Below are 22,253 nucleotides of genomic sequence, written 5' to 3'. Positions count from 1 at the left end.
GGGAAGAGCGGCCACCAGCGCATGTGCGCATGCACAGGAGTGCTGTGCATGTGCGTTTGTGCCATGTATTGCCACAAACGCAAATGCACGGCACTCCCGCACATGCGTGCATACGTGAAAATGCCGTGCATGCACGCTTGTGGCTACACATGCGCACTTGTGGCTGCGCATGGCACAAGCGCGCATGCATGAAATTACAGTGCATGCACGTTTGTGGCCGCGCATGGCACAACCATGCATGCACGTTTGCGCGTGCGCGTTTGCACATGGCGCGGCCGCCAGATTGCCCTCCCCCCACACCGGTCCGCAGCCTTAAAAAGGTTACGGACCACTGCTCTAGATCAACTGAAACTAGTAATAGCATCAGCAAGAGATGTGGTACTGAAAGTAGCATAACATTGGTAGCTCACTTAGACTGGTTTCCAGGGTGATTTAATTTCAGATGAGGCAATTTAGATCATGATGCAAATGAAAACAAAAAAAGATTTGATTCATATTGTCAATCAAAATTAAAATTTAATCCTTAAAAAATACAACCCAATTGTTTCCCTTGTTTGTCATATAATACAAAAGATGCCTGACCATATTTTTCCTTCATTCTTCCAATTTTCTGTATGGTCCTAAGTCATCCAAGTGTCACAGGAATAATATCTTTACTTCTATATTGTGAAAGGCAAATTATGATTTCATAGCATGACATTTGAGAGTACAGTGCACAGTGGTTATGCTGCCTAATTTGAGCACTGATTCCTCTCATAATTTTTACTGACAGAATTAAGTGAACAAGCCATATAGTTCCTGCATGGTCTGACCACCAAAAGAGGCAAGACATATGAGGCCTGTAGCTGCTGTATTTTCCAAATGAGGTTACCAGGTTTGGTCTTGCAACTAGTGTGAGGGCACAGACATGGGGCGGGGGGGGGGCATTTATTGGCAATGGCATGGCAATATGTTGGCAATCTTTCCTGTGGTGTTTTTTGTTGTTGTTGTTACTCCCATCTCAGTAGTTGCTCATGCTATTTTCCTTTGCAGTCTCTGTGTAATGTCGCATTACCGACTGATGGTGAAAGTAACTGCTTTCAGAAGACCTGTTGACATGTTACAGTGAATACATGCACAGCCTGCATGTCGGTGCATATGCCTGAGTTCATTTTACAAAAATAACGAAAAAAGGTTTAAACCCAGTATACTAAAAAACATTTCCCCCTAAATTTATTTTACGTGAGTTTTGTTTATCACATGGGCTACATAAAATGTACATATTTTCCCAAAATAAACAGTTTCATTAGTTTTAATTCCAATTTATACAAAATCATGAATTTTGCAAAATCACATTAAAAAATTTCACTATGTCCAAATTAATCAGCAGTAAAAAGTTGATTGTCAATAGCCGTGGCAATGGGCTAACAGCTATAAGACCAATTCACCAATTCCTTTACCCACCAGGCTCTTTTGAGTCATTAAAGAGCCTGTTCCACAGGGAACATTATATACCTGCAGCTGCAAGAAACAAAGCACATTGTATTATCTAATCAAGGAACCACAACATCAGTGTCAGTGTAAAGTATGTACTGACCAGGCTGGTCCAATCTGGTCCTAGTTCAAAGTGAGTGCATACCCAACTCTTGGTGGCAATCCACCAGTATTCCGGAATAACCAAAAGCAAATTCTGCCACCAAATGACCTATTGGGGCAACACTGGGATCAGAACTTCAGAGAATTTTAACAGAGTCTCTCCTGGAACCTCCATCTTAGCCATCTCTTTGGCCATTGGAGCCATAGCCTTCACTGTTATGTGGGCAGGAAACACAACTGTGGTGCCCACCACACCAGATTCACATGTGGTAAAAGGTGCATGCCTTCTTAGTGCAACCATCGGAGCTGTTAAAGTCTCAGCACAGCAGCAGTGGTTGAACCAGCTGCCTACTGTCCCTCACCTCAGTGTCCCAGTATATCGATGATCACGTCAACATATTTGTCCTGCCATATTTTTAGCTGAGTGGCTGGCTAGAGGTGATTCATAAGCAGCAATAACTGCTTGACGTATGGATAATGTTTAGACAGAAATTGCTGCTGGCCTAACTTTGAAAGCAGAGGCATTAAGGGATCTGGCACAACTGGCTGTGAAGCACTAAGCACAAAAGCCTGAACAATTGCATTTACCAAGTCTGCACTTAGTAGAACAGACTTGCCTTATTTTAAGAGGGACTGACTGGGGTGGAGAAAGGTTCCTTTGCTCCCCCCTATGACCTGCCAACCTACTGTATCTCATCTTGCTTACCTTCTCCATTACCATATCTTGGTACTCAACCCAAGTGAGTCCAATAATGACTGAAGTTTCAACTTGAGTCATTGGCCCTTCTCAGATCTCAGGTGTAGCTGGGACTTTGGATGGTGAGGATGCTGACCCCTCAGCCTCAACTGGCCCCAGAAGATCCAACATTCCAGCCTCTGTGACTCCAGACATTCTGACTGACAGGTGTGCCTTCAATTTGCTCCCCTAGCTGTCAAAGAAATGGAATATTGGTTAGCTGCCATACCAGACACTTGCCCAGGTGAAACATGTAGCTGCAGAATTGCCTGTTCCAACTCTTCATTCCTTGCCAACAGCCTTATGTTCACTTTATCATCTTCATCAGAGGACATAGACAGATACAGTATCATTACAGGTGCCCGCTTTTATAAACTGCACCCATCCTGCAAAATAAAAAAAACAGCTAAACAACAATTTAGAACCAAGTCACCAGAGCAAGATTCAGGTAGAAAGGTCCCCCTCCCGTAACACACACAGAAGACAAACAAGAGCTGTTCTTTTTATGCCCCAGTTTTCATTACATGAAGGAGTCCTAAAGCAGTTTCCTTTCCTCTCCCCACAACAGACACCTTGTGAGGACTGAGAGAGCTCTAAGAGAACAGCTGTAAGATTACTGGGACTCGCCCAAGGTCAGCCAGCTGTCTGCATGTGAAGGATTGGGGAATCAAACAGATTGCAATCAGACACCTTAACCACTAGGCAAGAGACTAAGGTGACACTCTAACCCCAAGAAAAGCTGATGAAATGCAAAGTACTCCCCACATCCTGTATATTGAAAGAAAAAAAAACTAAACATGCTATTAACTATGACCTATTTGCAGTATAATGTATATACCTATATCTAAAAAAGAATTATTGTGTCTATCTATTCAATAATTACTTTCTATTATAATCCTTACTGCTCTATAAATCAGAAATACAACTAATCTACTCCTTCAGGAAGTCAGGTCCTCCAGTCTAATATCAACCTCAGCAGATAAAAATGCCCCATTTTACTCCTCCAGTCCTGAGACTTAGAGACTTATAGGTGGGGACCCAACTTAAGATGATAGCTTCCACCCATGCTACAGATATCCACAGAAAGGTGCACTCCCCCAAAACAGAGAGCACTATGCCACAACTACAGTGATGGAGAAAATGGTGTCAGTGAGAAAATTGGCACACACAAACAAGTCCAATCCAAAATTACGGTGTTTGACTCACCCTCCCTCACAGGATTTTCCTTTATCTTATTTCTGGTTGAGCAGGCCCTTTTTCATTTTCTTGTTTTTTTTTCTTCTCCTGTCTCTCCCACCTAGTAATTGGAATGTATTTAGATATTTGTTGGTCCAGCCTAGAGAACTGAGGGGAGCCACAAAAATCCTTATGTTCTACTTTGAAAATCATGCATGGTGGAACCCGTAGCGAAGGACTGCTTGGGGGGGGGGGGGGGTTGCCAAGATGGAATCTGGCCCAGCAGGGTCTTGGCAGACTTTAAAAGAGTCTGGCTTTGACACAAGCCTAGACTATGGAGGAGTGCCACTGGTTGCAGGAGACAGTGAGCCAGTCTGTAGGGCAGGGTCCTGCCATACGTGACAGTTGCACTGGTTTTACAGCAACCAATAGCACCTGGCATTTCTTTTGAAGCTAGCTGGGGGCAGGGCAAATCAATCCACAGCACAATTTTCTGTGAACCTTGCTTATCCAGGGAATGGTATAAAAGGCAACAGGTTAACTCTTTTGGGCTGTGAATATAGGCAAGGTAGGAGCAGACTGGCTATTAAGTCTCTGCCATCTTCTTAGCCCAAAACACATGTCTATTAAAACCAGCAGTTCTCTTGGACAATTTAGTATATAAGATGCTAAGATTCATATTTGTGGTTCTGCTATGGGATCCTAATAGGAATCAATTCCTTGCACGTTGTGTATCTTTTCATTTCTTTTCTCTTGCTCCTGAACAGGTATTGCAGTTTGTTTGTTTTTAAATTATTCTCAGCCAGCCAAAATCACATATGTAGCCTGTACCTCAGGCAATGAGAATTAATATTCTAGCCAGGAGAAAACCCAATGGACCCAACAAATTATAAGAATTGTCCAGAGCTTCCAAAGTTATAAATGTGGAATAATGAAACAGGCATTTATGCATTTCCATCTTCCGGGAGCTTTGTTGTGGTGGTGCTGTTTAGTCTTATTTGTGCTGTCTAATAAAAGCAGTGAGATATTTCATTGTATTCTGTGATTATTCTTAGGGCACTACACACTGTATTAGGAAAACAAGTACAATTTAATTACACTAATTTAAAATAATTGGAACTGTTTACTAGGTGTGCGAACTACAGAAGTAGACTTTACATTGTGGGATAAGGCTCATTTTATTTTCATTGTTCCCTGTAGTCTCCTTTTTTTAGTATTTTCTGTGCAAGATGTACTCATTCATGCAATTTTGCCTGTGGTTGATACAGACAGTTTATCCTGTTCTTTTCCTCTCAGACCATTTCCACGTTAGGAGACATATCTTGTTTTAGCCTTACTTTGGATTTCCTTTGGATGCTGCATTTCCACATTTCAACTTTCCTCCCCTTATCTCAGGCTGAAATTTGTGACATGCTTTCAGCTCTGAGTCTGACAGTGGCAGCCTCCCATTATGCTTTGCTCCCATCCTCTTTTCAAGAAATGTGGGGGTTTTTTTTACAAAATGGTGCCTGCTTGCACTTTTTTTTTCATTGCACCTCTTAATCCCACCATTATGTGCCCTTGATCACCTCCCCCCTTCCCCCCAAAGTGTCCTGAATATAATATTTTTGGTAAAAATCCAGTTGATATGTTGTTGTTATTGTTATATTGATTTTGATATTGATTTTGATAGTGTTCTATGTGAATGTTGAAAAATGTTTTATGTAAACCGCCCAGAGCCGTAGGGAAGGGCGGTATAAAAATATAAATATAAATAAATAAATAAATAAATAAATAAAGTTTATGTTATAACATTATAACGCTGCTGTGCAAGACTGCAAGACAGCTTTTTTAAAACTTAGAAACAGTGTTGTGACATGTTCACCCCCCCCCCCCATTTTTTAAAAAGCAGATCTTTCGGAACAGAGGGAGGGGAGGACAATGATGGGGAAAGGGGCATTCCCAAATGACTCAAAATGGTGGGCAAGGGGCAGCCCCAAATTAGATGCCATAAGATCTGGCATGAAATGATGAAATCCAGTTTTTTTGGGGATTCCTTTGCTGTGGGATAAGTTAAGAGGAAATTTGGGACTGTGCCTGAAGAACCAAATTATATTGTGGAATGCAATCCAAACAATATTGCCAGTGCGGAAACAATCTTTGTCATGCATCCTGTTCTGAAGAATAGAAACAATTTCCCCCCTATATTTGTGGAGCCCAGTCTTGAAATACAGTAACCTGGGAATTTAGGTGATTCCTGTTTGGGATGGGGTTGTGCTTCCCTTAAAGGAGCAGGTTTCTGTAATTGTGTGCTGATGATTCTTAAGAATGTTTTTTTTCCCCCTACTTAATACAAGATGTTTGTTGTTTCTTTGTTCAAGCACTGTTCAAGTCTTAATTTCCACTGACAGAAAATATTTGTGTTAGCGAGGTGGGACTTTTTCCCCTTCTGTATCCCCAAATGCCCCCAATGGCTGTTCCTGGAGGCTTCCTGCTAGATCGGGGAAATTCGGTTGATGTCATTTACTTGGATTTTAGTAAAGCTTTTGACAAGGTTCCCCATGATTTTCTGATGGATAAATTGAAGGACTGCAATCTGGATTTTCAGATAGTCAGGTGGATAGGGAATAGGTTAGAGAACCGCACTCAAAGAGTTGTTGTCAATGGTGTTTCATCAGACTGGAGAGAGGTGAGTAGCGGGGTACCTCAGGGCTCGGTGCTTGGCCCGGTACTTTTAAACATATTTATTAATGATCTAGATGAGGGGGTGGAGGGACTACTCATCAAGTTTGCAGATGACACCAAATTGAGAGGACTGGCAAATACTCCGGAAGATAGAGACAGAGTTCAACGAGATCTGAACACAATGGAAAAATGGGCAAATGAGAACAAGATGCAATTTAATAAAGATAAGTGTAAAGTTCTGCATCTGGGTCAGAAAAATGAAAAGCATGCCTACTGGATGGGGGATACGCTTCTAGGTAACACTGTGTGTGAACGAGGCCTTGGGGTACTTGTGGATTGTAAACTAAACATGAGCAGGCAGTGTGATGCAGCGGTAAAAAAGGCAAATGCCATTTTGGGCTGTATCAATAGAGGCATCACATCAAAATCACAAGATGTCATAGTCCCATTGTATACGGCACTGGTCAGAACACACTTGGAGTACTGTGTGCAGTTCTGGAGGCCTCACTTCAAGAAGGACGTAGATAAAATTGAAAGGGTACAGAGGAGAGCGACGAGGATGATCTGGGGCCAAGGGACCAAGCCCTATGAAGATAGGTTGAGGGACTTGGGAATGTTCAGCCTGGAGAAAAGGAGGTTGAGAGGGGACATGATAGCCCTCTTTAAGTATTTGAAAGGTTGTCACTTGGAGGAGGGCAGGATGCTGTTTCTGTTGGCTGCAGAGGAGAGGACACGCAGTCATGGGTTTAAACTTCAAGTACAACGATATAGGCTAGATATCAGGAAAAAAAATTTCACAGTCAGAGTAGTTCAGCAGTGAAATAGGCTGCCTAAGGAGGTGGTGAGCTCCCCCTCACTGGCAGTCTTCAAGCAAAGGTTGGATACACACTTTTCTTGGATGCTTTAGGATGCTTAGGGCTGATCCTGCGTTGAGCAGGGGGTTGGACTAGATGGCCTGTATGGCCCCTTCCAACTCTATGATTCTATGATTCTATGAGTATGAGGGACAATCAGAGATTTAACACACACACACCCATCCATTCACAGGAGTCTTTTATTGGAACTAAGCCTTACTTCATTAATTTTGACAGTAATTCCATGGACACGGTTCTTTATTCTCATTTTAAAACTGAAGGAATTCCTCTTCCCGTGTCAGCCTATGAGCCAGCTGCAGTCTCCACATCAGATCTCCCCCTTGGTTCATTCTTCCTCCACTATTCCTGGGCTTTTTCAGTTGTTGTGGAATAGTCTTCCACATGTAGTCCACACTGCTAATCTTTCCCATGACCCATAAGAACTTCATTTTCAAAGACTTTTTCTTGATGAGCTGTGTCTTAAGTTGATCATGAACTAATTCCTTGAGAAGGCAATACATTTTTTGTTGTTTGGTATAGTTTTACATAATGTCCATGTTTGGTATTGTAATAATGGTATTATTTGTTTGGTATTGTAATAATGGCTATAAAGGCACCTTAGAGTAATCCATATGTCAAGTAAGCCATAGCCTGGGAGACGTCTACAGTTCTTTACAGACATCATTATCAAAAATATCAGATTTCAAAAGGACTATCTTCCTGAAAAATGTAGACATGTAAAGTACAAATAAAGGTCCTTGCCTGGCATGTGATAGAAATCAGTAAAATGTTAATGTAATTTGGAATGAAATGGCAGCTATCAAGTTTTATGATCGAGAGATAATCTCCAACCTTCTGACATTAAATGTAGGGGTACAAGATGGAGATTGGTAGACCCTGAGACCTATTAATAATTGAGGACAATTGATCTTGGCATTTCAGCCTTAGTTTATTGATTGCATTAGTGACACAGCCCTATGTCTTTCTGCATCATTTTATTTTGTAATTTATTTTGTATTTGTTTTCCACGCACCTGAAGTTCACTCACAAATTAAGAATTAAAAGAACACAACTCATTTATTTCCGGGGTTCCATAGACATGTACATGTATAATAAATTTCATTTTTCAACTCCAGGTTTTACTGAAAAAGGTTGAACAGTTTACTCTAATTGTTGCTTTGGTCAGCCACTTTTTTAATCATGTTATTGAAAGCCAGACCACTGTACTAGTGAAAGAAACCAAAGAATATTGTATCACTACTTTGTGTGTGTGTGTGAAGAATCAAAGCTATTCAGGAAACAGTATGGTTGAGTCTAAAAGTATGCAATCTTTTTCTCTCCGTATTTTTTTTGTTTGAGTCTATTGGACTTGAGAGAATTTCAAGATTCCTAGAAACCTAAATCCCAATACCAGTAAAGTGTTTATATCTAAGATTTTTCAGAAATCCTAATTATTTTCTGTGTCTGAAAAATTCCAGATACATTTGGGAGGCTGAAATATACCTGAAAAATATCGATAAGGTGAGTTTTGGGTATATTTTCAGTTCAGGCAAACCCAAATGCATACCCCTAGTTGGACCCTGTGAAATAATCAAAAACATAGTGGACTCTTAGGTCTTCTCACCTGTGGGAAACAATCCTTTTAGACTTTATTCCAGAATCTCATTCCAATCCCTTGCTGTTTTTTTTTCATATTATAAAGGATTTAGCCACAATCCAGTTTAGCTTTTTCTTATGAATTTATGAAGCTGTCTAATACCAGGTCAGTCCATTTATACATCTAGTTCAGTCTTGTCCACTTTGATTGGCAAAAGCTTTCCAAGACCTCAGCTCATACTTCTCATAGTTCTTCTTTAAGACTTCTTTGGCGGGGGGGGGGGGGGGGTGGAGATAGTGTTTAATTTTGCAGCATATTAAGGCTTTGCAGTTTTGGTTATTAGTGGTGACTATTGTCCTCTCCACATCTCAATGAATGTTCTTCCCCTGGGTGAAGATATCTTGAGTTTACTACAAATTGCAGAGAGTTTCTTTGTGTTGAGAAAAAAATAGCAAAACTTGGTCTCTGTGAACTCTATTAATTGTTTTGAGTACTTAGGGAAGAAGCAGGTCTGATCTCATTTCAAGCTTGTTCTACCTTCTGCCAAGCCCAGAGCAAAGTGAAAGACCCTGTTTCTCGACTGAATACTGTGGCATATGCAGAGGAGTTTTAAGAGGGGTTTTGCCCATTTCTATGCTAGATTTAGGGAGGGAAAGGAACCATGTAAACCACAGTAGCTATTGTGTCTTGCTCCCAGTATAAAGTAAAATAAAAGACTCTTTCATCCTCCAGGTCCTTTGTACAAAAAAGCAAATGCCATTTTGGGCTGTATCAACAGGGGCATCACATCAAAATCACAAGATGTCATAGTCCCATTGTATACGGCACTGGTCAGACCACACCTGGAGTACTGTGTGTAGTTCTGGAGGCCTCACTTCAAGAAGGACGTAGATAAAATTGAAAGGGTACAGAGGAGAGCGACGAGGATGATCTGGGGCCAAGGGACCAAGCCCTATGAAGATAGGTTGAGGGACTTGGGAATGTTCAGCCTGGAGAAAAGGAGGTTGAGAAGGGACATGATAGCCCTCTTTAAGTATTTGAAAGGTTGTCACTTGGAGGAGGGCAGGATGCTGTTTCTGTTGGCTGCAGAGGAGAGGACACGCAGTCATGGGTTTAAACTTCAAGTACAACGATATAGGCTAGATATCAGGAAAAAAATTTTCACAGTCAGAGTAGTTCAGCAGTGGAATAGGCTGCCTAAGGAGGTGGTGAGCTCCCCCACACTGGCAGTTTTCAAGCAAAGGTTGGATACACACTTTTCTTGGATGCTTTAGGATGCTTAGGGCTGATCCTGTGTTGAGCAGGGGGTTGGACTAGATGGCCTGTATGGACCCTTCCAACTCTATGATTCTATGATTCTACATAGTACTGAGGATCTTTTATTTTTCTGATATTCTGCAGAAGACAGTACAATTATTAGCACAATGCAAGTGGTGCATAGATTCCAGAGGATAAGTGAAGGAAAGCTGATGGCCATAACTAAAGACTGACAATTAAGTCAAGCAAGAATATGTGTATCGCTTCCATCTTCACAATTTATTATTTCTAGAACATTCAATATCCTCTAGATGCTCTTATTGCCTATTTTCACAACAGGGTGGTTTTATGTTTCTCAATCAGCAGTCCCTCCCCCAATTACAAGGGAAGCAATATATCACAGAAACTTTGAGATAAGGCATAGCCCATGGTCCTCCAAGCTAAATTGTCAAAAACTCCTCTTTGGTACACCTAAATTAGATGTCAGGATTGTGATCTTTGTTTCAAATAATTAGAAATAATTTATCACAGTCAAGATAGAAATGTCATGTCATTAGAAAAGTACTTGTTCTGTATCTACTATTGAATGTTTTAATAGAATCTGGAAAATTGCATAAATTATGATAATTGCAAGTTACATCAGACAGAAGACTTAACTTAAACCTACTTGTCATTTATTTGCCTCCTCCAATTAATTATTGCGTGTTGTATCTTTCATTGTGAATTATACAATATCTCTTTCTTTTGTTATAATGGCCATGTGATACTAGGAAAATATAGGAGATGGTCTGTTCAGAAATCTAATCTACTCATAGAATCTGTAAAATGATCTCTGTGGTGAAAAAAATTACCATGATCTTTATCTATTCCTCTTGCATCCTTTGTGTGAATACCATTTATCCTTCTTATTTATGGATTATGCAGGATAAGTGTCCCATCGCATTGAATCAAGGCCAGTGTGTTACTCCTTTTCCCACCCATTGAAATGCTTTCAACCATGGGCTGTGTTCCATCTCCAACAGGAAGGACTTGAAGCAGATTATAGATTCCTCAGGAACAAGGGCCAGCACACTAGTTGGAGACCAGGTCTGATTTTCCACAAGAGCACTGAGTTTAGGTTCACAAACAAGGTATAGCTGGTACTAGGCATATAGACAGCTACATATGGAACCACACTGGTTATAAATACTGGCCCATTCCACACCCATTAAATGTAGTGAAATGCTTACTTTATGAAACCGCTACGTTTTTGGTATTTTGCATGACGTTGCCAATATCCACCATCCAAACAGCAAACCGGTACCTACATCCTCCATTTTTAAGTGCTAGCTTTAATTTTAAAGTGGATTCCCCCAATTAAAAAGTGCAAGCTAGAGGAGAGCAACCAGCAGGCCACATACTAAAGAAATGTGTGGAGGCAAAAAAGTGCTATCTCTGCCATCAATGTCCCACCCTCACACCTGCCTCCCTCTCCCTTCTCCCAGGAATTTTTGTTTGTAAGCAAACTGCCTGGAACAATGAATAGGCATTCATTTATGCAGGCAAAGCAAAAAAATAAAATCCCCACAGGTTAAACACAAAGCATGCCTCTTTAAAGTTTTCTCCCCCCCCCCATCAAGGACAATTCTTCTCCCCCCCCCAAAAAAAAATCAAAGCACTCAAATCACTAGGGGCCTGATCCGGCCACCTGTGCTTCGGACTCCATGAAAGTCTATGGTGTCATAGACTACAATAGGAATTTTGTCATTCCCACCTTTCCCAGGGTCTTGGGGGTTGGGATTTGAGGTAGAGCCTCTAAACGTTTAGGGTAGCTCCATGAGGCCCTTCCCTGACTCCCCTGTAAATTTCAAAATGATTCGTCCAAGGGGTCCACTTCAAGAGGTTCCCAAAGAGGGTGCCCCCATCCCACTATTATATCCATGGAGAGTCTTTCCCATAGCATATAAAACCCCAACCCTTCCAGGCCCCAGGAAAGGCAGGAATGCTGAAATTCCCATTATAAAATATGTAGGAAGGGAATTGGCTGCCTGGATTGATTGACAGGTGGAAGAGAGTCTTGTATAAGGTGCATGGCTCTCTTCCGCCATTTCCAGCAGCACATCTGAAGGGTAAGGCGTGCAAAACAGCGGCAGATAAGGTGAGACAGCAGAAAAGGTAAGGAATGGCTGGGAAGCGAGATAACATTTAGTGCTTTGCCATTCAGCTGGCAAAACGCTATTTTTACTGATGTGCAGAAATGCCCACTGTTTAGCCCAAACCTTAAATAACTTGGAGAGGAAAAGCCCCATCCACTCCTGGGGTACATCCAGTTGCAGCTTGAGTGAACTCCTATCCTGCAAAGCACTATATACATGCTTGGCCAGTGATTTGGCTCAGTAGCTTAAATATGAGCCTCCTTCAGTCTGGTGCTTTGGAATTGTTCAGCTGTGTCTTTGCTGGCCACTGTCTCTGCTGATCTTGTTGGGTAGGGGAAGAACCTGATGGACTGTGATCAGGCACTACAAGTCAAAGAGTTGGGTGCCCCTGAGTCTCTGCTACTTTCACCAGCTAAGGAGAGAACCTGATGGTCTGGGATCTGGCACTATGGCAGAAGGCTGGCTTCTAGCAGCAGTTATCTGGAGCTGAGCCTTTAGGGGCAAGGCCTCTGGGCTTGGAGTGGATTCTGTGGTTTTGAGTGTTCCCCAAGGCTCCCAATCTTTTGCCAGGGTAGTATCTGGTTCATCCAGATTATCCTTGGGTGAGTTCACTCTTGGGTCTGATCCAGGAGAGGTCCTATCAGGTTGAATACAGCAATCTAGAGGCAGAAGGTAGTGACAGATACAGATTTCCCTTTTCTGCTGAGAGAAGGGGAAAGAAGAAAAGATCCACATCCTTAAGACATGCCTCTCCAGCACGGATGATTAACATGAACAGCTTATTCTGGGCAACAAATGCCATAAGTAAAAAGCACTCATCACAAGTTGCTTCTCATTAATAGTATTTATAGAATGGTACAAGCCCATCAATACCACAGAACAGAATCTTTTATGAAACAAACAACATTTTGGCTTAACCTAGCACAAAATGAGCAACCAGCAGTTGGAAATTTGTTAAGCACCAGAGAGTCTACATTCCTGATTGCTGGGATTTCTTTAGGTTTTTTGGATTACAAGTTCTTCAGAAGGCCTGCATTTCGGGACTGAAATCTGTGTTGAGATAGGTACCACATTTGGGGGAATTTGAGAAATTGGGATGGAAAGGAAATTAAAAAAGTTTTCAAAGCCATGATATACTTTGTGGACTATATTGTGTGTCTATCTTTGAATTAAAGTATAAAAATCCTTATTCATAGTGGGTATGTCACCTATTATATCTCTGGAATATTGCCATGCGATGATGCTCTGTAAACCTCAGGATTGATTCGTCTTGTCTGAGTAAGCCATTAGTTACTATATTCTATTATGTCTATCCTGCATGGCAGCTTTTAATTATGCTATTTCAAAACTAACACAATATGAATGTGAACATGTCTTGTACATGGTGTCCTTACTGAGCTTTTCTGCATCCAAATGCAAACTTTATTGCACAATTAATGAGGCAGGACTCATACAATTACATCCAAATTTTTTCATTGCATTTCAGACAATGTGTCAGCCTTCATTTAGTGAACTTGAAGTTTATCTCATAATTCTTCAGCTAACTCTTCTTTCTGCATCTTATAGAAGTAAATAGCTGCAACTAACATCTTTCTTGTATTTCCTTTGATGTTTAGCAATCTATTTAAAAATCTTTACTATTATTAAAGATGCAAAGTATTTTATAGTGCATAAATAAAAATATCAATCTTTAAACAGCCCCGTGGCGCGGAGTGCCGTGGACTGAATAAAGCAGTAAGGGCACTGTGGGAGGAGGAGTTAGGGCGGGCTCTGTCCAGAATAAAAACTCGGAGGGGCCAATCAGGAGCCGCGAAGTGGCTCCTGATTGGCCCCTCCGAGTGTCCATCCTACCCCAAGCAGCCAGACAGCCACGGGTGAGGGGTGGGCCGCACCGCCTTCTCCCGGCCGGCGGAGCGGCCGGGAGAAGGCTCGAGAGAGCCTCGGGGGGCGGGTCTATGACGCGGCGAGGCTGCTCCGCCTGCCGGGAGAAGGCTCGAGAGAGCCTCGGGTGGGGGGTGGCCCTGCTCCCAGGCCATCTAGCGCCCATTTCATTCCTAAGTGAAATGGGCTTTAGATCTAGTCTACAATAAACACAGTGAAGTAATATTCAGCAAAATGTGTAAGAATAAAAGAGTTGGTTCTTATATGCCACTTTTCTCTACTAGAAGGAGTCTCAAGTTTTTATAACCAGCTTTACTGTCCTTCAGTGGTCCCCAACCATTTTGGGGCTGGGAACTGGGGGAGAGAGGGAGAGAGAGGCCTGAGGACCTGGGGGGGATGGAGGCGTGGGTGCTGGCTTACCGGCAGGTGCAAACATGCAGGTGTGGAGCTGCCGTGCCTGCATGTTTATGCCCACCAGTGCACCGGCACCCACGCCTCCTCCCCCTGCAGCGCAGTGCTCGCTATGCCAGGAGCGATCGGCTACCAAAATGGCCAGTGCAGCGACCGCTGCACCACAGAGGGGGACGAAGGCATGCCTGCTGGTGCACCGGCACCTGTGCCTCCCTTCCCCCGCCACTGCCCGGTACCGAGGCTGAGAGAGCCCTGATATTGCTGCTTGGTCAGAACAGTTTTATTAGTGCTGTGGCAAGCCCAAGGTCACCCAGCTGGCTGCATGTGGGGAAGCGGGGAATCAAATTTGTCTCACCAGATTAGAAGTCCACACTCCTAACCACTAGAGCAAGCTGGCTATTTTAAAAACAATGACCTGAAGCAAAAAGTCAATGAAAACATGCAAAGACTGGAAGGATTTACCCTATTTTCCACATACAGAAAAAATCAAACAAGCAAGCTCAAAAAGGAAAATATGTAGCATGAGGGTGAAGAAAAAGTCTTGTTTTGTGACTCATTGTTCTATATTTAAGGTTGCCTATGTAAAATGATATATTTCTGCCCAAATCATAGAGCATCTCATGAACACCATGCCAGCAATGTGATGTCACTTTCAGGTATTCAGTGAAAGTGACACTGTGCCCTTCTGCCAGCCCTCATGGACTGATGGGCAACAAATAGGGAAAGGAATAGTACTCTGCAAAACAGGAGACTTCATCTTCTTAGCTATATTACTAGATAGACCATACCAGGCCTCCCTGTAAATAACATTTGTTACAGATTTTGTCCAGCCCATGATTTGCAAACTGAAGATGATGATGATGATTATATATAAATGTATTTATTGTCTCTCTCCCCGAAGGCTTGAGGCGAGTTACAACACATAAAACCCCAATAAAAGCTGTGCAATATAACCCATAAAACAACAATATGTACAATTAATGAACCAATAAAGCAAGATGCGGGAAAAGAAACTCAAGCCTTATATATATCAGCCCTCGATAACCCATCCTGGGGAGAGGGGAGACAGAGGGTGCAAGTTAGTCTGCACTACATGAACTTTTCATGAACTTTTAAGCTGAATTCGCCTGCTTGTGCATTTGGTACATGTAGTTTGCAGGAGGGCCATTTTATACAGTTTTGAACCTGTGCCTGAAGTTTCCTCCGAAAGCACTTCTTTGGAGAATATTCTATGGGGAGCCATAACTTGTACCCCTATATCCGATCTGTACATAACTTGGAGGATATACAGAAGAGCATCAGGTTAAGGTCCCCGGTGACGTTGATGCTTCTAGCTTGCAAAGGTCCATTTATACACTCCTGAACACCCTCAACCTGTGCCTGTCATTTCCCCACAAAGCATTTTCCTGGGGACACCTCATAGTTGCCTGAAACTCAACCCTTCCAAGACGGAGGTCCTGTGGCTTGGCAGAAAGGGGACAGATCAGGAAGTGCACCTTACCACTTTGGCGGGGGTGCAACTTAATATCTCACCCTTTGCCTTGAACTGGGGAGTAGTCCTGGATGCCTACGGAGGCCCAGGTCACAGGAGTAGCCCATTCAGCATTTTCCCATCTGCACCAGGTGCAGGTACTAGTGCCCTATCTGTCTTTATACTACTCAACCACAATAATTCATGCAACGGTCACCTCCAGACTAGATTTCTGTACCTTGCTCTATGTGGGCATATCTTGGCCTTGGCCCGAAAATTGCAGCTGGTACAAAATGTAGCTGCTAGGGTCCTCATAGGAACATCTTGGAGGGCCCATATCCAGCCTGTGCTGAGGCAGCTGCATTGGTTGCCAATTGCGGCCTACATCAAGTTCAAGGTATGGTGTTAACATTTAAGGACAACTGTAGCCTGGGCCCCACATACTATCAGGACCACCTATCTCCTTATGTCCCTTGCAGGACATAGGGTATAAAGGGAAGGGGGTAACCAGAGCTCTTCCCCAACTATTATGCTCTTTACTCTTTCACTGCCACACTCCACATCTCCCATGTTCATCATTAATCTGCACTGTTAAAAAACATTTTATTTGTCACAGTGAGTCTTACTGTCAGTGAGTCTTACTGTCAGTTAATCAATAGAAGGACTGATTGACAATATTGGGCTATTTCTAGGGCATCAATTGGCCTTAATCTGACCCTGATGAGGAGGAAGGTAGATTTATAGTTGTAGCTTCCAAGGATTTATTATGTACACTGCATTTCACTAATTAGCTCTTGCAGTTAAAAACTATGTATGACAGTTGAGAATAGGTTTAGTGTGAACCACTGAATTATTTGTACATTGGATAAAATTGCTATTGGATTATTCAGCTTTAATGACCAAGTATAACACAACCCATAAACAGCAAAATCTATTTCCGTTCTCCAGACAGCAATCTCCTCCCCCAAGTAATCACACAAAGTTTATACCTGAATACTGGAAGCATGATAATATTATTTTATTTTGGCTAGAATTGATTAACCAGGATAAAGCAGGTGTTTTAATGTAACTGGATATTCTGTTTTTATTGGGGGTTTTCCCTGTGTGCTGCTGTTGGGAAATTAAACTAAATATAATTAACTTCTATCTATCCAGGGATGCCACAGGTGATTTGGTTCCAAAAGTGAAAACTATGAGTTCTCAGTTGTAGATAAAATTCATTAAAAAAGACTCCTTATGAACTTGTAGGTCAATAGGAAAAGTGACTTTGAAAATTTTGCACAATGAAGCCTATTTCTCAGTGTTGTGCAAGACACACAACCACCATCAACAGCTACAGTCCTAAGAAGATTTACAGTGTTCTGAACTGATGGATTTCAGTGAATTTAGAAGGATGTAACTCTGCTTAGGAATGCAGTGCTTGTTGCGAAATAATCTAGTGTTTGAAGACAGGTTTGAGGCAAAATTAAGCAAGCTATTCCTTTCTGTATCTTTCAGCAATTTGTTGACATTCTTTTCTGCATAGGACAACAATATATCTTCATGGATCTTTATTTTAAAAAATCAGATATAGATCTCAATGTTTTAATTTTACTTTTTTAGTCCAATGGCACCTTTAAGAATAACAATGTTTTATTTAAAGTGTGAACTTTTGTGTACGTACAGATGTCCTCAGACAATGAAATATGTATAATGAGTACAGATATAAAGAGAGAGTAAATTAGCAGTAAATTAGTAAACAACATTATGAAGATATGCAGCATAATGAAGAACAAATAATGCCTTGCTAGAATGTAATAAATAAAAGCATAAATAAATAAAATAAGTAAATAACAAACTCGAGTTCATCTTTGGGTTCAGTTGTCATTCACAAAATCATAAGGAGAATAAAAATGTTAAGGCTAGTGATTAACGGCAGGTGTTTTCCCAATAGTGAACAGAAGTAATTAAAGAGACTTGTCACTAGCCCCATCCATCTCCACCCAAGCATGGAAGCATCCCCACAAGTGACAAGCCGTGCTGAGTTCAGTCTCCTGTCCTATGATTAGAGAGTTAGATTCTAAATTACATTACATGCTTCATTACATCACATTACAGTCCCATTTTCCCAAATGAAATAAAATGAAGATGAGATTAGAAGGAATTCAAATTTAAGAGCTCAGTGAGGTTAGTATATGTAGTGAGATAAGAAACCAATATCCATGTTTAGTCCTGGGGATTCCACTGTTTTGAGTGTTGTAATATCTTGCAACATAGCATTTTCCATTTCCCATCTATTCTTGAAGTTTCTTTGCAATAAAACCATTATTTTGACATCCCTCACTTGAATGTTCTGGAATGTTGAAGTGTTCTCCTAATGTTTTCTCAGTCCTGTGGTTTTTTATATCAGATTTGTGTCTATTTATTCTTTGGCAGAGGATTTTACCTGTCTACCCTATGTAGAGAACAGAAAGGCATTATTGGCATTTAATGGAATATACAATGTTAGAATATTATTGGATTAAGAAATACTTTCTTTTATCTGTTCTAAACCTACTGTTCATTAATTTAATTGAGCGACCATGAGTTCTTGTCACCCTTCTAAAGTTTCTTCAAAGGGAAGGTGTTTTATCTCCTTACTCATTTTAGTTGCCTTATCCTAAATTATCCTTGAAATTGCATTTCACCCCTTGTATGCTTCCTTTGTACATGATTCATAAAGTTCTTTGAGCCCATGTTATAGTAAGACTGTTCTTAGGTGTGGGCCAAGATTCTCAGTTCATTGGCTGTCCTCAGCTTACTGGCTGGCTAGTGATTTGTAGTCCCAATTCAAAGTTCTGATACTATCCTATAAAGTCCTATACAGCCAAGCTTAAAGATATTTTTAAAAATTCTTGTTGTCATACATAATTGTAGGCATTATGTTCATCATATCAAGCTATCCTTTATGTTTTCCCACATTCAGAGGAAAATCGGGTGGTCCTGAAGCAATGTTTTCTCAGTGGTAGACCCAAAGCTTTAGAATGAACTTTCCTTCTTCTGGTGACTGGTATTATTATTGATGGGGGAGCAGGTTTATTGAGACCAACCAAATGACATATATATAAGTATCGAAATTCTCAAGAACTCTTTATCAGGCTGGATGTTACTAAAAGGGGGGTTACCTCAGGTTATGGGGCATTTTTCTGTGTCAGGGTGATTCCTCACCAGTGGTGCCACTCTGGGCTACCACCAGTGTGTTGGGGTGGAACTGCATACTCCACTGCTTTCTGTGCCCCATGGGGCAGATCCAGTTCCAGATTTGTGCATCCTGACATATGCAGCCAAGGTGTAAAAATTCTGTCGGCAGGGGGGGGGGGGATTATTTGCAGGAAGGTGGGATCACATAGAACCATAGAATCATAGAGTTGGAAGGGGCCATACAGGCCATCTAGTCCAACCCCCTGCTCAACTCAGGATCAGCCCTAAGCATCCTAAAGCAATCACAATTCTACAATTCCTTCCTGCAAATAACAAAAATGCCCCATTCAGCTCTGCATCTCCACAAAGTGCCATGGAGCTGACTAGGGCATATTTTGGCCTTGCCAGAATGCCATAGATGGGGACGAGGCAGGCCTTCCAGGCCTGGCTTTTCTGCTTCCATATGGGCCTGCGCTGGCCTATGCCCCTTTGACCCCTGAGACAGCTAAGGGAATGCAGAAAATATCTGTATTCTCTTAACTTAGGACAACGGCACCCTAAAGCACGCCTGGCTGGGGAGGGGGGCTGACCTGTCATTGTCATTGTCATCATGTGGAAGTGGGGATTAGCCCTGCTGCCATATGAGCGCCCACCTGGCCTTTTCCACCCATTTGGAATCGGCCTCAGATAGTTTCTTTATTTCAGCAAATTTTTGATTTGTGATTCTGTTTGCTTGATAGTTTACTTTTTATGGTGATATGCTGTTTTCAATGTTGCTGCTATTTTAGATGATCAGTATAATGTTGCTTTATGATTATCATTGTTTCTTGCTTATTAGATTATTTCTTTTGTGGTTTGTGAGTTGCTTTCATTGTATTGGAAACTACCACAGGCATATATTTATGTGGAGACAGTATATAAATGTTTTAAGATGTACAGATAAGAAGTAAAATCCTGAAATAGGTTAAAGAGATTTGCCCAAGGCCTCTCAGCTGTTTTCATGTTTGAGGGAAGATTTGTATGAAGGTCACCCTGATCCAAATTAAGCAAACTGTCTACTACATCACTCTGATTCTGAGGTTCTATTGCTCTTGGAATTTTCAAACAGTAGGTTGGTATTTTACTCTTACTGACACTGTAAATGAGGCTTTCCAGGTTCCCTGCCCTAGATTAGTACAAGGGCTTGACTAAACCCACTTTATTTAATTTATGTATCTGATATGATTCAAACAGCTGCCTTTGACATTAATCAAATAAATAGACTTGATTATGTTTGGTCAGCTGTATGTTATGATTTAAATAGGTGGTTTAATTAGACTGAATCTATTGCTACTACAAGCCTTCTTCAAGGGCAGAAAGTCCTGTAGTTCTCAGTGTTCTATTTCTTATTGCCTGAAAAATATTCTATTCTGTACCATCCCTGAAGACTAGTCTTCAATAACAATCATATTTGTTCTCAGAGCCTATTTATATAATTAAGGGACAACCCAGAAACTCACTTCAACTCATGTTTTGTTTAAGTATTCAAGGGATTGAAAACAACTGAAAGAGATTCAGCTCTTATCTCACCTCTTTTTCACCTCAGGCTTTGTGATCAGTAGCCATAATATTTGCTTGTTTGTGTGTGTGCATGTGCATTTGTGTGCATGTGGATCGGGATATTCTCAGAGTAATATCCCTGAAATAAAATCAGCTAAATCTTTTAAATCCATTAATCTCTAACACCATTTAGTATCACCGATAATTAGCATGCATTACAAGAGAGAAGGGAGTCTGCCTTTCCTGTCTGCACTTTAATCATCTTAACTGTGAAGGCAAAGGGGTGTTAATGTATATTAAGGAGCAACTAAGTCTCATCAAGTGATCTTGAAAATGTATCGGTGAACATATGAGAGGACTAAACTGGAGCTGCAGGATAAAGAATGTGTGGTTCAGTTTTAGGACCTAGGCAGCTCAGGAGCTGGATACGATCTGTAATTTTTTTTCCTTGAAGGGTCATTTTGACTGATCCTCACTTATTATGACTGCAGTCATAGTCACTTTCAGCTCTATAGTGTTTGGGTGTTTGTTTTTAAGATAAAATAAATACTGTATTGAAACAAATACTTAGTTTTAGTTTTTTTATCTACTCATGAATAACTGATAAATGTAAATGAGACCAAATCCTTTGGAGCAGCTTCAGCCATGCAGGTTCAATCTAAACTGTTACCTCAAGCAGATAAAGTGGGTCATTTTATGTTAGGCTTAGGGTTGACAATTGCTTGGAGATTTCTTGGGGATGCTCTGCTTTTTACTACATTAGGCTCATTGTTTGTGTTCACTAATGAAGATCTGGAAGAAAAGGGAAATAACATAGTATAATTTTGTGCCAATATCGCTATATTGTATGGACAACAGAGCCATTGCTTGGGTCCATTGTTATCCCTGATACTATATTCTCAATTATATAAAATGGAATATGCAAAGAAATGTGGATTGCAGGGTTTAGATGAATTGGATGAATATCTGTGCAAACATGCCCTAAAGGTAATAGATTCTATTTGTGTTCGTATCTAAATGCCTGAGTCTAAATATATGTGCTTGTTCTCAAAGACTCTGCAACCATGCAGCTAGACCTGAACTGCATAAAAAGAGAAGCTAAATTTCAATCCCAATTTTTTTAAAAAAATATTCTTTTATGAACTGCTGAAAACATATCTTTTGGTCACAAGAAAAGGTACTATTAATTTTAGCAAATAAATAATGTTTTTGTATATTCTGCTGAAATCTAAAAAACTTATCCTACTGATGATGTACCAAGCCTCTGATTGGCCCTTGCTAGAAGACGTTCCCCCCATGGGGTGATGGCAGTCCCCAACTGAGGGCCAGTCAAAGGATCTTTCCCGCCCTCTTTTTGTCCTCCGTGCTGCTTCCTGGGACTTAGTGTCAAGAGGAAGAGCAGCCAGGAGGCAAGCCTCGGAGCTGGGATGGCCATCCAGCTGTGCTCTGCCATGGCCTCCCCACATTCCCCACCCTCCTGGCCACTGAGAGGGCTTGGAGAAGCCATCTAGCCATGCTGTGTGCCAGCTGCACCATGTGTGTGAGCCTTCTTACCAGGGGAGAGCTCAGGAGATTCGGAAGCCCTCTGGCCACACCCTATGACAGCCATGCCACCCACCAAAGCCTGCAGTGAGAGCTCTGGGGTCTGTCTAGCCCACCTTGCTGCCTGGCCCTCCCTACTCTGCAGGAGCACAAAGGTGAAGGCTGAAGGGTAGCAGGGCTCCTGCAGAGTGCAGCACCCCAGGCAGCAAGCTTGGATGGCCCACTCTGCAGGGGCCGTTCTGCCCTCCCGCCCTTC

General features: G+C 41.5%; 2 protein-coding genes across 8 annotated transcripts in view; one reads left to right on the top strand and one right to left on the bottom strand.

Moving 5' to 3' along the window:
• Nucleotides 1-2,715, bottom strand: part of LOC143845196 (uncharacterized) — a 33,370-nt gene extending 30,655 nt beyond the window's left edge. The window contains exon 1 of the mRNA XM_077353402.1: nucleotides 2,541-2,715. Coding sequence (XP_077209517.1) covers nucleotides 2,541-2,664 — 124 coding nt within the window. The 5' untranslated portion in view covers nucleotides 2,665-2,715. The remainder of the gene's footprint in view (nucleotides 1-2,540) is intronic.
• Nucleotides 1-22,253, top strand: part of LAMA2 (laminin subunit alpha 2) — a 606,483-nt gene that overhangs the window by 272,567 nt on the left and 311,663 nt on the right. The window lies entirely within an intron of this gene.

The sequence above is a fragment of the Paroedura picta genome, chromosome 1, assembly GCF_049243985.1.
Source record: "Paroedura picta isolate Pp20150507F chromosome 1, Ppicta_v3.0, whole genome shotgun sequence".
NCBI classification, from domain to species: Eukaryota; Metazoa; Chordata; class Lepidosauria; order Squamata; family Gekkonidae; genus Paroedura; species Paroedura picta.
This window is presented reverse-complemented; position numbering and strand designations above follow the sequence as displayed.